The sequence below is a fragment of the Ambystoma mexicanum genome, chromosome 1p, assembly GCF_040938575.1.
Source record: "Ambystoma mexicanum isolate Mex_15411 chromosome 1p, UKY_AmexF1_1, whole genome shotgun sequence".
NCBI classification, from domain to species: Eukaryota; Metazoa; Chordata; class Amphibia; order Caudata; family Ambystomatidae; genus Ambystoma; species Ambystoma mexicanum.
This window is the reverse complement of record NC_090921.1, coordinates 276,398,169-276,415,809: the sequence shown is the minus strand read 5'-3', so window position 1 is coordinate 276,415,809 and position 17,641 is coordinate 276,398,169. Positions and strand designations below refer to the sequence as shown.

The window sequence follows — 17,641 nt, the reverse complement described above, 5'->3', positions numbered from 1 at the left end:
TCCTTTCCCAGAACCTGAGTAGCCATCATGGAAGAGGATGCTGCAGGCCTGGACTGCAAAGTGGCCACAGCCACCACTGTGGAGGAGGGAGGCGGACAAGACGACAGGGCCACCTCTTCCGAAGAATGCAGCCTGTACCTCGCGTCAATCTTTTTATTGACAAAAAGTCCTGAGTGTGGCTTTTCCCAGACTCTTCGGACCTCGGCCAGAACATCCTTCTGCAGGAACAGGCCGGTATGCTCCAAGGGAGACAGGGTGAACGCCCCAGAAAGCACACCCTCCTGCGGAGCAGGTGCCTCGGGCACCGGAACATCTAAGAAACTCATCATGTCCAGTACCCGGTCATGAAAGGCTCTGATAGAGCGGGGAAGGTCCTCTATGTCCTGATCGCCTTGAGGGTCATCTGACAGGTCAGGATCTTGCTGAGCCGTGTCAGGCACTGCCTTGTCCACTGGGGACAATGGAGGCAAAAGCGGAAGAGCAGGAGGGGGTACCACGGGCAAGGGAGGCGCCGGCGGAACCACTGGAGGAACGGGTGGAGCCGGAGGCGCAGGTGGGCATATCTCCTTGAAAAGCCCTTTGAAATATTCCCTCATGGGGTCGGTGCACATAAGTGCTTGAAATTTACCGAAAAAGGCATCCTCAGGAGATTGTTTCGGGACCTGAGGAGGCCTCTCATGAGGTGGACAAATCCAGGGACGTAACGGGGAAGGGTGCCACACCGGCCCCTCCACCGTATCCACATAAATCAAAGGAGCCGCCCACGCGGGCAATGAAACATTGTGCGGAAGAGGCATCTGGGTGTTCCAATCATAAACCAGCCGGTAAGGATGCACACAAGGGACCTTCGGTTCACCCAAGAGACCGAGCCCTACACCAGAAGCCGATGGCGTAGTTGTAGGGGTAGCACCTAAAATGACTGCCGTGGTCGTGGCGGGAACGGGCGCCATTTTGTCCTCATCTGAGGGGAACTGCGGCATGTGAGGAAGTGAGGCAGGGGTCCCCGTCGATGGATCAGGGGTCTTAATCTTAGCCTTAACATAAGGAACCTCGGCCGAGGCGGTACTATGAGGCCTGGAATGTTTTTGTGACATACCAACCGCCAACTGAGCCTTCGAAGGAAGGACCTCGGCACTGCCGGTAAAAGAAGAACTTTGCGTCTTTGCCCCCTAAACAGATCTGGTGTCACCACAAGAGCGGGAACGGTGAGCAACCGCTTTCACCGACAAAGCCTTGTCCGGCCTCTCAGAACTGTTGGTAGCTTTAATCTCTGTACGAGGGACCTCGGACCCAGGCCCGGTAACAGCCTTATCTGCCTGGGCCTCGAACATCCGTTCGGTAACTGCAAGCCCAGCCAAGGCCTCGGGGCGCACCCCGGTTTTGTTTTTGAGGGAAACCGACAGAGAGGCCTCAGAGTGAACTCCAGTACCCCATGAATCAGTAGAACTGGGTCTACAAACAGCCCCCACAGGAGGGGCCTTGTAGCGTACTCCGGTGTTCACAGGCCCCTTACGGAGACCCTCAGAGAAAACTCTGGTAGAATTATTAGGCCCAACGGGCACCTCAGGGCGAACCCCGGTAACAGAGCGATCAACGCCCCTCCCGGACCGAGAGGAACCCGGGAAGGTATCCCCCGGCCGGGGTGCTCTGAAAAGTAAAGAACTTACCCGACGTTTTTTCTTCTCGTCGATGAAAGCCTGAAAATGCAAAGGATGAGTTCGTCGGAACACCTCCTCCCACCGCTCCAACCGACGTTGAAGTGCCCGGACCGAAAAGGAGTCACAGTAAAAACAGGAGTCCCAACGGTGTTCCGGACCCAAACACTCTAAACAAAGAGGATGGGGATCCGCCCTCGCGAAGCGACGGTGACACGATGAACAATCTGGAAAGTCTAATTTGAAAGACATAGGGCCTCAATACACAGACGGAGGTAAGGGTTAACGGTCACCGTTAATGGTAACGGTGACCGTTAACCCTTACCGCCGTACTACGAGGTCCCTTTGCGGGTTGGGGAATTCAACACCTGCTTTTTGCAGGCGTTAAAACCCAACCCGCAAAGGGACCTTGGTGCTAATTACGGCACCGCAAATTTGTGGCACCGTAATTAGCACCTTCCCCATTCCCATTATGCCCTATGGGGCAAAAATGGGAATGGGGAAGGGCAATGGTGGAAGGGGGAATTACCGCCCCACCAACCTTGGAGTAGGGCGGTAATTCCCCTTTCCGCCAAGGCGGTGCCGGTAATTTACCGGCATGGACCAAGGTGCTTAATAGCACCTTGGTCCACCGCCTACCGTGTAATGAGGCCCATAGAGAGACTGGTAAACGAACGCTAGCGAGAGCCAGAGAGGAAAAAAGGGAAGAATATCTTCTGAGGATGCAAGTGCGTCCGGCCCCGATCGAGCGGAGAAAAGGACTGATGGGCAATGCGCGGGGCGGAGCCAAGGTGGGCGGGGTTACGCCGGTGTGCCGGGTCCCACGCAGGAAAGAGAGGAGGGACACATTTTTGAAAAAAATGTGGATGCTTTTTACAAAGTGCTCCGGTCCCGTCCCACAGGACAGAGAGATGTCCCACAAGTGATATGATGAGTCTACATTTTGATCTGGATATAATACACTTTCTTGACTTTATTCATCTCTGAGATCAAGGACATCTGTGAGTGCATCAAGAATCTGTGATTCTGACCCATAACCAAGGAGATGGAGACTTTAGACTAAAGGAAGGCATAAGGAGAGCAAAAGGCAGATAAGTGGTGATCAAGCAGGAGGATTGCTGTCTTCCCCTCCTTCAGTTTGCAGATGGTTTTGCACAGACCTACCTCATGGGAGAATGTCTTATACCAAGAATTTAAGAATTGGCATAGCATTTGAATGAGAGGCCCATTCAAACTGAACGAGAAGAGTATGTCCAATCAGATCCCACTGTCGACAGAATTATGGCAAACAGAAGAAAGGGATGGACAAATGAACACAGCCTAACACCAGGCCTGTAAACTGCCTTTAAAGTAGCAGCTGGACCTCATTCTAAAATCATTCAAGCTAGTACCACCTATTGCTGCCAGGTCGAGGAATTTTGCCAGGCACATGCACTCCATTTACAGGGAATAATTGAACAAATATATATATATATATATATATATATATATATATATATATATATATATGTATATATTGTTTGCGGCTGGGTGGGTCACAAGGTTGAGAGCCTCATACAATACACTTTAGTGTGTGCAGTTAGAGGGACAAACACCTCATCCCGAGATCTGCTCTGCTCACGAACGTGGAGTCGAAATTCAAGGGACAGTGTAAAAGAATGTAGAGGTGCACTGCAAATGCCCATGGAGTACATGCCTCTCCCACAACATTATACAATACTACTTGTAGACTCTTGTAGATTAGTAGACAGAAACAAAAAGCCCCAAGGTTATCACCACCAAAGAAGTCATTGAGTTTGTCAGCGGAGTGTGTCACTCGGTGGGCCTCCACTCTGGTTGACAGATAATGGAGTCCAATTCTTGTTGGCCAAGATGCAAGAATAATTGAAAGGGAACATGACCCAGCATATATTAGTAACCTATCACCCCCGGAGAATAAGCAGGTGGAAAGAATGAACAGATTTGTCAAAGAGACGAACAAAGGCTACCAGGTGGACATTTAGGCTGAATGGAAGTGGTGTACAAGGTAGTAGCAGGAGTACAGCATCATCACATTCTATAACTGGCAAAATGCAACAGAAAATGCTGTAACTAGAGTATATGTTGAGGAAGAGACAGGCAACGACTCCACCGACCCAACTGTCCTGTAGAGCAAATCATTCAGTGATCCATAAATACACAGCGTTTACACACACAGCAATGAAAAAGAAAAAAACATCTATGATGCCCAATGGATGGAGATTGGGTGAAAGTTAAGTTGGTACAAAAATAAAGGTATATACAATCAATGTACAGTATGTCCATACAAATATAAAGTTTGTATCAGAAAACAATACCTGCATCACGCAGAGTCGGTACTGTCTTGTTTGCCCTATGCAGGGATGTTCGACAGAGTTCCTGAAGGGATGACAAAATGTATTTTATTCTTTGGAACTAACCATGTGATAGATTAATACATTCAAAAGTACAGAAACATTTTAAGCACAAACAGCAACCCTCTTATAGACTAGTTCTAATGTTTTACATCCTTTATTGCAAGAGTCCTTCAATATAGACGCAATCTGCAGGTTCACAAGTATGGAAAGCTAGTTATTAGAAATAATCATTTACAAAGTCAATAGTTGTGGCTTGTGTATGTTGAATCATGTTTGTGTTTACAAAATAAGGGCACATTTTATTTATTTATTTATTTGCATTTTTAAAGCGTTCACACAGCCCGTGGGCATCGAGGCGCTGTTACAGGAATTGTTTGTTTTAGTTGCGTAGTTGTTTGTCTTAGTTGCGTATTTATACCACACTTAAATACCCAGGTTTCTAAGCACGGACCCGAGGATCGAACCTGTGTTGCTTTGTGTCGTCTTGCTTCCAAGACGAGCATGTTGCAGGTGAGCTATCCTCCCGGGACAAACATGTCTGGTGTGACAGGGTCAGATATGAGACCCTGTCAAGAGGGGATGGGGACTATTCATCTGGGCAGGAGCCCTGCAGCACTCTCACTGCGGCTGCCCCGCGCACCGGCGCTGCTTCGAGCTGCTGGAGCAGCATCTTGCACAGACCGCAATCAGCCGCCCGTCTGCACAGCTGATCTTACGAGCCACGGCGACTCGTGTTCACTAACCCCAATGCTGCCTTTGCTTGAACCCTGTGCTCGCACACCTGCACCTTGGCCTCACTCCAGGAACTCATCGGAGAAAACCCGACAAGCCTTATCTTCACAAAAGGCCGTCGCACCAAACGCACTGAGAGCGTTCTCCTTGGTTGCCTAGCAACCACATTAGCATATCTTACACATGTGAGGACCGGAGGCGGAAGCCGGCTCTAAACAACCGAAGGCCTGCTAACCTAAGTCCCCTCCTGTCTGCCCCTGCAGCCCACTATTCTTCTGGGCAGGAGCCCTGCAGCACTCTCCCTGCGGCTGCCCCGTGCACCGGCACTGCTTCGAGCTGCTGGAGCAGCATCTTGCACAGACCGCAATCAGCCGCCCGTCTGCACAGCTGATCTTACGAGCCACGGCGACTTGTGGCCACTAACCCCCACCCTGCCTGTGCTTGCACCCTGTGCTCGCACACCTGCACCTTGGACTCACTCCAGGATCTCATCGGAGGAAACCCAACGAGCCTTATCTTCACAAAATGACCGTCGCACCGAACACGCTGAGAGCGTTCTCCCTGGTTGCCTAGCAACCACATTAGCATATTTTACACATGCGAGGACCGGAGGCGGAAGCCGGCCCTAAACAACCGAAGGCCTGCTAACCTAAGGCCCCTCCTGTCTGCCCCTGTCCGCCACTGCGCTACGGCGCGAGACGCTGCCCTGTCGCTTAGTACATTCCCTTTATGTCTGTGGCGATCACAAGGACCCCAGCGGAATAAGAATTTTTGCCAGTCCCCCTAGACCCTTCGGTCTACATTGCAGCCACATGTACCCGCACCAAATGCACTACAATAGATGACTCCACCTGTGCCTGTGATATCGAACCGAACCATTCAGACCAGCTGAGCACGGGCATCCAAACTGCTCACACAGACACCGAAGGAACTGGAGCCTCGCCGCCTCTGCAGGCGCAGCGTGCCAACGCGAAGAGAAGCAGGAGCTTCCCGCACATCTCAAGGTAGGCCCCCTGGGCTTGTTAGATCCTTCTTTAAGCTCTCGCCTTTCCGCACAAACTACACACCAACTCTGCTTTTTATTCCTGACCCCGACTTCTACCACAATCCGCCTGAAAGTGCCATTTCCCGGCAACATCCCGCCAGAATCCAGAAAGCACCTTTATTGTCCACCAAGGCTGCCTCTCTTAAACTACTCATTGTTGAGCCTTATGGTCGCCTTCAGACCTCCGCCTTCAGACCTCATTTGAACTGTGTTGTGCCTTATGATCGCCTTCAGACCTCATTTGAATTGTGTTGTGCCTTATGGTCGCCTTCAGACCTCATTTGAACTGTGTTGTGCCTTATGGTCGCCTTCAGACCTCATTTGAATTGTGTTGTGCCTTGTGGTCGTCTTCAGACCTCATTTGAATTGTGTTGTGCCTTATGGTCGTCTTCAGACCTCATTTGAATTGTGTTGTGCCTTATGGTCGCTTTCAGACCTCATTTGAATTGTGTTGTGCCTTATGGTCGCTTTCAGACCTCATTTGAATTGTTTTGTGCCTTATGGTCACTTTCAGACCTCATTTGAATTGTGTTGTGCCTTATGGTCGCCTTCAGGCCTCATTTGAATTGTGTTGTGCCTTATGGTCGCCTTCAGACATCATTTGAATTGTGTTGTGCCTTATGGTCACCTTCAGACCTCATTTGAATTGTGTTGTGCCTTATGGTCGCTTTCAGACCTCGCTTGAATTGTGGTGTGCCTTATAGTCACTCATCTGCAATCCAGCCGATGCCTCCTGCTGCACATAGCCACACTGTTACCTCCTAGGACCTAGGATGCTTTTCAGCCCACTCTGAACTGATAGCCAAACTAGGTCCACCCAATCTGACTGTGTCCTCCTCCACACAAAGCCCTGCCCACCTTACAATCATGCCCATAGCGTCCTGCAAGCTCACCGCTGCCACCACCACGCTACTCACTATACTCGCCACACTCACCGCTCTCAAACCCCATACTCCTATCCACCCCCTCACACCCACACCTCTAAGCCCACTCCCCTCCACAAGCTTCTCGCTACCCCGAATACCACACTAACCATGCCACACCGCACACCCGGTGTCGTAACTATGCATAGACTAGAAAGACTTAGAGCTCGCACTCAGACCACAGAACTTAGCACACTACCCCTTCCCACAGAATACAGGGACTATAGACTGAGTTCCCGCTCCATTTCCAAACGCTGCACCCACATGGGATACCCACTCTCCCACAGTCCACCACCCACCAACCTCGCCACACCCCCCAACACCACCACACTCAACTTATCAGATACGACCACCTCTCGTACTTCCACAAATAAACCACACACACCGCACATTAAATGTGCCCTCCTCAATGTCTGATCACTCCGAGCTCATGCATCTGATATTCATGACCTCATAACTAACAATAACATTGACCTATTGGCCATCACTGAAACATGGTTACATGAAGCATCAGGCCCGCCGTTGCACTTGCACTACCTCCTGGCTTCACCATACTCAGACAGGATAGGCCAGATCAAATAGGCGGCAGAGTAGCCCTCCTCTACAAAGAGAACCTCCAGCTCCGACCTGTCAGTCACCCCTCGACCAAGAACTATGACCTCCTATCGGCCAAACTAACACTGTCACCCAACAGCACCATCAATATTCACCTACTATACCGCCCCCCAGGCAACACCCTAGACTCCCAAGACAACATCATCCATATCCTCAGCAATAATATCAAAAGCTCCACCAAAACCCTTCTACTAGGAGACCTCAATCTCGGCTTGAACGATACCAAGGACAAATCCGCAGCCACTCTCACCAAGGAACTCAATGACCTGGGCTTCACCCAAAACATAGAAAGTCCTACTCACACCAAAGGACGCATTCTTGACTGGATTGCAGACCATAACTGCCTCTCCACTATCACCTCTAACTCCTCAATGCCCTGGACTGACCACAACTGCATCGAGTTCTCTATTCTTATCACTAAAAACCACAAAACTCTGACCCCTGCTAGCGCCGCACAAGTCAGAAGCTCAAAAAAACTCATAGAATGTAACCTGCACCCAAACTTCAATACCCCCAAGCTAGCTCCCCCATTCGCTAATGACCCCAATATCCAAGCAGACATCTACAAAGATGTCATCACCAAAGCTATCAATGAAATAGCACCACTCGAATGGAAAAAAGAAAAATAATCCCTACACACGAACTCATGGTTTACTGAAGAACTGCACTCAATGCGATCCCACAAAAGAGCAGCACTAAAGAATTGGCAATCTGACCCCTGTACCAGTACCAAAAACAAATTCTATTTAATCTCCCGCCAATACAAGGTAGCTATCACCAATGCCAAAGTCAACGCCTTCAACACACGAATCTCCAATGCCAAATCTCACTCCAAAGAGATCTTTGTCATTTTTAATGAGCTCATCACCCCCCCTAATACACCGGATGAAATAATCAAAGACGAAGCCTGGTGTACCAGCATTCAAGCTGCCATGCTACACAAAATTGACCTTCTCCAAATGAAAATCAAAGACCACTGCAAAGCACTACCTAAACAGACAGGAACTAAACCTACCAACACCCCACCCACTTCGTCTAAGCCCACCATACCTGACTTCTCCTTCAGAGACGTCACTGAATCAGAAGTTATTAACATACTAAAAAATCTGAAACCCTCCCCCTGTAAAGGCGCTATTTGCCCACCAAAACTCGTCAAAGACTGCGCAGACTTGCTTGCGCCGCTCTTCACGGCATTCATCAATGCGTCCTTTAAAACAGGCATCATCCCAGCCAACCTCAAAGAGGCCTGGGTCCGGCCTCTCCTAAAAAAAAAACCTACTCTCGACCCCCTACAACCTAACAACTACAGACCAATAACCACAGTGCCATTCCTGCTGAAACTACTGGACAAAGCCGCACACTGCCAAATCCAACATTTTCTGGAAACTCACTCCATCCTCGGAACTAGGCAGTCAGGCTTCCGGAAAGGACATGACACAGAAACAGCCCTAGTAGATCTGAAGAGCCAGATCACCCAAATCATGGACAAAGGCAAGCCTGCCCTCCTGCTCCTTTTAGATCTCTCAGCCGCCTTCGATCTGGTTGATCACAAGACTCTCACTTCACATCTCACACACTCAGCCAACTTCTCCAAAGAAGCAGCCCTCTGGATCACTTCCTTCCTAGAGGGTAGAGCCATGAAAGTCTTCTCGGACATCGCCAACGCCACACCCACGACAATCCACTGCGGGGTCCCTCAAGGATCCTGCACTGCACCCACACTCTATAACTTGTTCACCAAGCCCCTCTTTGACAAACTTGACTCATACGGCATCACATACACAAACTACGCGGACGACACACAAGTACTCCTACCACTCACAGGATCATACAAAGAAGACGCCAAGGCACTCCACACAATCTACTCCGTCATCAAGGCATGGATGGCAGTTAATGGCCTCTGCCTCAATGGTGACAAGACTGAAATCATGATATTAGGTCAGCAGAACACCCTAGACAAACTTGACAAACTGTACGCCAACTTCTCCATTGACAACTCCATCATCCCTGTATCCACAGCCGTAAAGACACTGGGAGTATACCTTGACTCTTCACTATCTATGACTAGACAAGTCAGCGCTATCACTTCCGCATCCGCACACACCACCAAACTCATAAACGCCATCAAACCCTACCTCTCTAAACCCAACTGCCTCTCTATAGCGAGGGCAACCATTGGAGCCAAGTTGGACTACTGCAATGCACTCCTAGCAGGCACATCAGCCAAAAACATAAACAGACTACAAGTCACGCAGAACAATGCTCTCCGGGCCGCTCTTAGCATCCCAAGAAGAGAACATATCACCCAAGCCCGGTCAAAGAACGGATCACTCTCAAAATCCTCACCCTCACTCACAAATGCCTCTCTCTCTCCGCCCCGTCCTATCTATCTGAAACCATCCTCAAACCCTCCTCCTCCCGTCCCACCAGGACACAATACTCCAACCTAATCTGCATCCCGCGCATCAGAAAAGCCAAAGCCGGAGGTTTAAGTTTCCCCTACATTGCAGCCAAGACATGGAACGCTCTCCCTGCAGACATTAGAGCAGAAAACTCACTCCCTTTTTTTGCAGGAAACTGAAAACCTTGGTCCTTGCAAAATAAGTAGGAAACTCTCAGGAATCTTTGTAAATATACTGCGTCATTAATGTATATACTGTAAATTCTGTATTGTATGAAATTACTGTATCCTATGTAACCAAGATATTGTCTGCAACAAGTGCCACGATGCCCCCGTGCTGACGTGCGCTCTACAAATCTGAATAAATAAATAAACCTGGGGTGCGAGGCCTACCAGGATACTTGCCAGCGCTAGCACAGAGATTGGGTGAAGTGTTTAGGAGGTCCCCAGCTTCTGTCCCGACTACCTTTTCCTGGCTGCAACTGTCAAGTATGACGTCTTCTTTCCCCACACCTACTGTTCAACATGCTGGCTAGTGTTTCTCTTTTTGTGCTGAAGGACTGCAGCTACAGGAAGTCCTTGCATGGGAAACCAGACAACATAGCTCACCAGTGAGAGGTACAGCGAAGAGTGCTGCGTGAGCCAAATCAGTTGTTCCAACGTTCAAGTTCACGTGGACACGAACTTTGAAAGGGGGCTGTCATTACAGAGAGCCGACGAACACATATATGAAAAGGGTGGGGCTTAGACCCTGTTGTATATTCTCTGATACTTGGAAGCTGGCCCCTGGTGAAAACGAAGACAGTAATTGGCCAAGGCAATCAGCTGACGCTGAGGATCTATCAAGGAGGAAGGCGATAGATAAGAGGGGGCAAAACTGACACAGCAGTTTGGGTTGTTTGAGTGAGGTCAAGTGAGGAGGAGGAGGTGGACCGAGACACTAGAAGGAAGACAGATATAACAGAGGAGTGCAGAGGAACATTGCTGAAAGCGTGAGCAAGGTGAGGTATTGGTTGGTGAGAGAAAGTGGTACTTGATGTGAGAGTGCATGTAAGGTGAGTTTTGCAAGACTAAGTGAGAGCAGGGGTGTGAGTGAGATTGACTGGGAAAGGTGACTAGTAGAGTGAAAGAAGGGTGACTGCAGGAAAGAGGTGGGTGGAGTGGAGCGTGGTAGAGAGGGGAGGGGAGAGTAGTGGAGGGGAAATTAATAGAGTAAAGCAGGATGAGTAGTAGCCTGGAGAGGGGAGAGTAGTAGAGAGCGAGAGAGAGCAGAAGTAGGTGGAAGTCCATCAGTTGGACAGAGAGGAAGAGAGAGCAAAACAAATATCGGGGAGGGAGGAAGAGAATGGCAGATATTAGAAGGAAGGCAGAGGTAAAAAAGAATATCAAGAAAAGGAACAAAAGAGCAAGAGAGATAAAGACTGAGTGAGACCTCGCTGATTTGAAGGTAGCGTTTCTGGATAATATTATTTTTGTGAGACCCAGGTTAGACTCCACCTAGATTTATCTTAGAGGAAGGGGAGAGGCCTCTAGGCCCTCACCTGTAGGTAGTCAGACCTTTAGATAGTAGTGGTTACCGATCTCTAGTGAACATCGAGGGGCTGTGGGAGGCCTGGGTTTGGGTGATGAGAGAGGACTGACCCTTAGCAAGACCCTCTTCAAGAACTATAATTAGAACCCTTGAACCGTGTAGTCCTGGCCTAATCTGGGCCTGACAATGTGGGCTACATGCTTGTGCCCCGAGGGAAATAAAGAAATAAAGACGCGATCACAGGTGTGGAGTAAACAAAACATTATTTAGTATATGTGTTTGTGTGTGTATTTAAATAGATCCCTTAGCTCTTTGTGGACTGTACCATCCATCCCACCAAAGGGCTGGATGTAATTCAGAGAAGGAAAACATATAAAAAAAAAACAATGGACATAGCCTCCCCTAACCAGGAGTGCACTGAGCAGAGGGGGGAACTTTGACTATTCAGAAGAACGGTTGGAGGCAGAAGAAAGATGCAGCAAAGACTAACAATAAGCCAGGAGCGGTGCTGCATTAACCATGGGCCCAGACTGAGCAGCCGGGCTCCCACGGGGCATCGTGAGCCAACAGCAAAGACCAGTGCTCATGAGCGATGCGGTGCAGGGAGAAGAGCAGGACTGCCCAGAATGTGCTGCATGCTGTGACAGCCTGCCTCGTGGCCAGACGGGGCGGGCCCAGAAGACAAATCCTCTGGCCCACAAATGCCATTGGCAGCCCGGTAGGTGAAGGTGAGAGCGAACGCTGGAGTCTGCCCCATCCTCATAGGACGTGCCAGTGAAGTGAAGTCTTGGGCCACCACCTCCTGGCAGCCCTGGTGAAGAGTGGATCTATACGATTACTGTGACCCCGAATCTGCCTGCTTTTTTTATTAAGACCCCTTTTACACCACATATATATGTTGGGGAGAGCCCCCGCAGCCCCCTCTACTTGCATTATATACCATTACCCCACACATATATATGTGGTGTAAAGGGGGTTAATTAAAAAAGTATACATTTTCAGAGGTTGCAGTGATGGGGGCGCAGTAATGGTGTAATTCCGTCAAGAGCAACTCCAGCACACCAGCTGGAGTGCCGAGGAGTCGCACAGCCCATCCCCTAGTGTTTCACAGGCACAGAGATGAAAAGGGGTGAGCCCTGCCCTGCTAATGCACGTGAGGAGTAGCGATGAGACTGGAGGCTGCGTTTCCATGTCAACAGGGATGCTGCCGCTGGAGGCTGCGTCTCCATGTCAACAGGGATGCTGCCGGTGTAAATAGAGGCTCCAGGCGTAGCAGTGAAGCTGGAGGTTATGTGTGGTGGATGGGGTCTTCAAAGAAGATCTTTTTGCTGCAGAGTGCAGCAGTGAATCTGCCAGGACCCCCAAGTCATGGGAGCCACTAGGGAAAGAACAGGAGGCGCTGGCCAGTAATGTGGAGGCCCCATGTGGGCAACGGGGTCACCATTGTGAACGAGCAATGCTATGCGCCATGTGGCAGTGAGGTTGTGGGTCATGTGATTGACAGGGCACCGACCAAGAGACACAGTGCCTGGGAGCAGGCCAGCCCTGGAGATCCTTAGATAGGAACAGGGCCCTTACCTGATTGCATCAAACAACGTAGGACTGAAGGTATTGTCAAGGGCCCTTGGTGTAGCTGACTGTAGCAGCCACACCCTAGTAAATAATGGGATTACTAGTGTATAGGTAACAATGCATATAATTGAAATGTACATAATTAGGTGTTTATGTATGCATGGTTATATTTTTTTATTTTCTTATTAAGTATATCTAGTTTATTATCAGCCTTTATACATCACATTCAATCATTACAATCTAATACAATAGAACCGTAAATTAGCATTAAAATGATTTCACTATCTCACCGATATTTTAGTAATTACATACAAGTTTCTTCATCTTTTGACATTATTTCATAGCTCGCCAGTTTAACAATTACATTTGATTTCATGCTATTTATCGAAATAATGCCAATGCCCACCCAATCTATGAGGTTAACAAAAGCTGCAATTGTACAGTGTCCTGGTATCGAGCGGAGAGCAGGAGCTGTTGGTGCCTTGAAGCAGAAGTCTTTTTGCTACCTTCATTCACCTCTCGCTAGCGCCTGCCTACATAGCCTGGTTGTAAAGTGGAACAGAGTGTGGCAGAGTGTCCTGATGTCGAGCGGAGAGCAGGAGCTGTTGGTGCCTTGGAGCGGAAGTCTTTTTGCTACCTTCATTCACCTCTCGCTAGCGCCCGCCTACATAGCCTGGTTGTAAAGCGGAACAGAGTGTGGCAGTGTCCTGATGTCGAGCGGAGAGCAGGAGCTGTTGGTGCCTTGGAGCGGAAGTCTTTTTGCTACCTTCGTTCACCTCTAATTGACTCCTGCCTACATAGCCTGGTTGTAGAGCGGAGCATAGCAGAGTCCGGCTGCCACAAAGGGCTCCCAATGGAGTGCTATTGGGAAATACCATTGTGGTAAGTGCTGCGTCATTGGGACGACCCTGATGACTCAGTAATCATGTTACTGGCCACCAATTTGAATTGCTATCCCCTTGCGGACCCCTTGACACATTCATTCTCCTGCCCTGTCCTGTCTACTATAGCTTGCAGCCTAATCACTCTGCCGAAGTACTGCGCTACGAACACTGCTGGTGCCGGTGTTGCAAAACAGGCAGTGGTGGGTCCGGTCTATAGTAACCACACAGAAGGGAAGAGCTGGAAAGAAGTGCCATTGTGGAGGTTCCATCTAGCCTGTCTCCACCCTTTTTTGGGGTTGGACTATTACGTAGGGTGGCTACGGTTCCTCCATGTAAGGAAGTCTTTACTAAAAGTTGTTTGCTCCATATGCATTCGCTGCGGGGGTGCCCACAAAGAACTGTGAGTCTAATGGAAGGCTCCAGGTCAGTTACGTCTGACAAAAAACAAACCATTACAGATTATTATACTCGCCAAACAACCTTAATTAAAGAAGCAGCGAATGATCTATGTGTTGTCCTGACGGAAGAGCTCATGGTATCAGTTCCATGCTTGTGCTCTAAGACCATAGAAACAATGGTAAAGGCTTTGATTACCCCAAGTACAAAGCCATTCGTGGAAATTCTATCTAGTTCCCCCATACAGTGTGAACCTTTTAACGGAAATGTACTGGTACCAGGCGGGGACGCTGAGAAAACAAGGAATGACTCAATACACCCACAAGTGGGAATTGGTTAAGCTGCCAACATCGATATGGATGGTCATGGCCCTAGCTGCATGAATTTGAATTTAATTGACTTGACTAATTCCTTTCCTGGCCTGGCGACTTCTAACTTATCCTTGTTAGCGGCAACAGCTGAAGTTCCAATTGAAGAGTTGAGTACCTCCTCAAAAGATCTGGAGACAAGCAGCTCATCCACGGCCAGGTTTTCCATACTGGAAGCCTTAAAGACTCAATGAAAAAGTGTGATGCTACAGTGGAAAAACTGAATGGCTTGTGTGTTAAATATGAGAAGCTTACTCATCCAGAATGGGGGTGGAGGAGCTTGGTGCAGTCGATACTACGGCTTGGTATAAGCGGCCACAAAAGAGGGTAATTAAACAGGTGCTGATGTATGAAAGTCTTGCTGACAAAAAAAGGGAAACGACCAAGGCTGTGGTGATGTCTCCGCCACTACTGCAAAGCTCTGGCGTGGCCCCCACCAGCTCAGTAGTCGGTAGCTGCTGCATATCTAAGAAGGGCAGGAGAGCAAATCAGCCCGCAAAACTCTCCAACTGTGCAACTATCATTCCTCAAGAAGTGGAAGGGGTACAGGGTGCTACCTTCACGGGACTTGTCGTCCAGGTTTCATAACATGGATCACGCGAGGGGCCCTCCAAGAACCCATGGAATGACGTTCAATCTAACTCCAATTGGAGTTGGGGTAACAAGATGCAGGGTCATGGACCGATTGCAAGCCAGGCCTCAGTGAACCCTTGTGCGCTGGCGTGGAGAGAGTGTGGAAGTGCAAATAAGAATGGAACCAGCGCTATGATGCAAGCGGATTTAGGAAATGGGGATGCCAACAGTTATTCGGTGCCAGCTGTAACTAATCAACTCCCGTCGGCAAACTGCAAAAGTCCTACAGATAAAGTTTATTTTGCAAGGGTAATAGCTTCTTTTTGAATCGCTCACAATTTTTTGATCTTTTACATTCCATACTTCCCCTGAGGAGCATAAATAGTAATGACATTTGTTAGGAAAACAATCTAGCCACTTCCATCGTGTACCTTTATGCTGAAAGTACCTTGTTGTATATAGTGGAACACACGGGTGCGATATACAAACTTGGCTATGATTGTTCTATAATTTTTTTAAATTTATTTATTGTTGTTTTAACCAAGTATAAAAATACTTGATTTTTTCAACATTACATCATATACAAGCTCTACAATAATAAAATCTATCATCATCTATACACATTAACTGGTAAAGATTAAGCATCTTTTTTTTTTTTTTTAAAAAGAAATGGAAGAAAATACTACTACTAAAAATATACATTTTCACATAAAATTGAATCAATTGATGCTCTTTTTCTTCCCTTGTTTTTGTAGTTTTAAGCCGTAAAGAAAGTTTAAAATAGCATAGCTAACAGATTTCCTTGCTGTATGATATAGCAAGTTCCACAATTCTATAGTCGACTCGATAAATGACCCTTCAAAAAGATGTTTAAAGTGTACAATCCTCTGAGGTAACAACACTACACATTCTGTACAGAGATGGCTCAAGCTTTCCGGAGCAGATAAACAAAACCGGCAGACTAATGCTTCTGATGGCAACATTTTCCTTCTGCATAATACTTCATTAGTAGGCCATATATTTAGGCGAAAGCGCAGGAAATCATCTCTTTGCCGAGAGTTTGGAAAAAGTATCAAATATGGTTCAATCATACCATAGCATTTCAATTTGAATGGATTATCTTTGAATGATTGGTATATGGAGCAAGCCTCCCTTGACTTTATCCAATCTAATTTCCATAATTGTTGTTTGACCACATTGGGCCTTTCAATCAGCGTAATGTGAGAGATGTTTAACTGTGTTTGGATTCCCTTTGCCTTCATTCGCCATTGTATTGGAAAACAATCATTAGATATTAACAGATAATTTGCTACAATATACATCAATCCTTTATATGTTTGAGTACTTGTTATTAAACATTTTCTGTACATTGCACACATTTTCCATTTATAAATTGCATATAATGATAACAGACCCAGTTCATGTCTTAATAACACTATGGGAATTGACATTGGCAGATTCAGGACTCTTTTTCCAAAAACTGCCTTCTAAGATGGACCAGTACTCATATGTTTTTATCTTGAAGGTTTCACTACCATATGTGACAACCGGCACAAATTTCTGCTTGTAATAAATTATAATGGGCTTCAAGGAAAATTTGCAAAACTTGGCTTTGATTAATCGGGCCTGGGATAGAATCATAATTGCTTTTTTCTTTATATGATTTTCAAAACCCTGGAAATTTGGATGTCGGGTTATCAACATTCCCAAGTAAACATAAGAGTCCACTGACTCAAGGTTTTTTGATTGTAGAGGCCGTTGATGGTATTTGGTTCTCTGGCCAACTGTGCCAAATTGAATGATCTTGGTTTTTGATGCATTTATAGATATATGATTTTCATCACAATATACCCCCAGGGCATTCAATAGGGCACGCAGGCCATTGGGAGTTTTGGAAAGTAAGACCATGTTGTCTGCATATAACAAATGTCTCACGTGAATATTATCTATTTTTGGAGAATCAGTCAAAATAAGTTCAAATCGTGCTTTAATATCCGAAATGTAAAAATTGAATAAGGCCGATGCCAAATGGCATCCTTGCTTCAGCCCGCGAGCGGTCTTAATCGAAACCGATAAGAGACCGGTGCTGTCCAACCTGATTTTAATAGAGGTGCTTGTATGAAACTCAATTATCCATTTCAGAATAGACCACGGGCAACCGCTATCCATCGGCTTAATATACAATAACTCTTGCGGAACGGCGTCGAACTCCGTTCGAAAATCAATGAAGGCAATGTATAGCGGTTCCCGCTTCTCCTGTGCACGATAGATGATACTATTCAAGGTGATAATGTTAATGCCCGTGCCAGCTTCGGGTATGAATCCCGTTTGAAACGGGTCACGCAAGGAGTGCTGTCCAGCCATTTATTGAAGTTATTAAGCACAAGACGTCCAAAGATTTTACCTGGACAGTCTAAGAGGGCTATGAGCCTGTAGGCCTTTGGATCTGTTCTGTTGCCCTTTTTAAATATTGGAACTATAACAGATTGTTTCCATGTAGGTGGAATGTTCATGGTTGTATGTTTTGGAAAATTTGCATGAGAATGACAGCCCATTCATATGGATAGGCTT

The 17,641-nt window shown here is 47.5% G+C and overlaps 1 protein-coding gene across 1 annotated transcript in view; it reads right to left on the bottom strand.

The window, feature by feature from the left end:
* ADAMTSL5 (ADAMTS like 5) overlaps positions 1–17,641 on the bottom strand; it is a 268,633-nt gene that overhangs the window by 167,978 nt on the left and 83,014 nt on the right. The window contains exon 3 of the mRNA XM_069612224.1: positions 3,992–4,052. Coding sequence (XP_069468325.1) covers positions 3,992–4,052 — 61 coding nt within the window. The remainder of the gene's footprint in view (positions 1–3,991; positions 4,053–17,641) is intronic.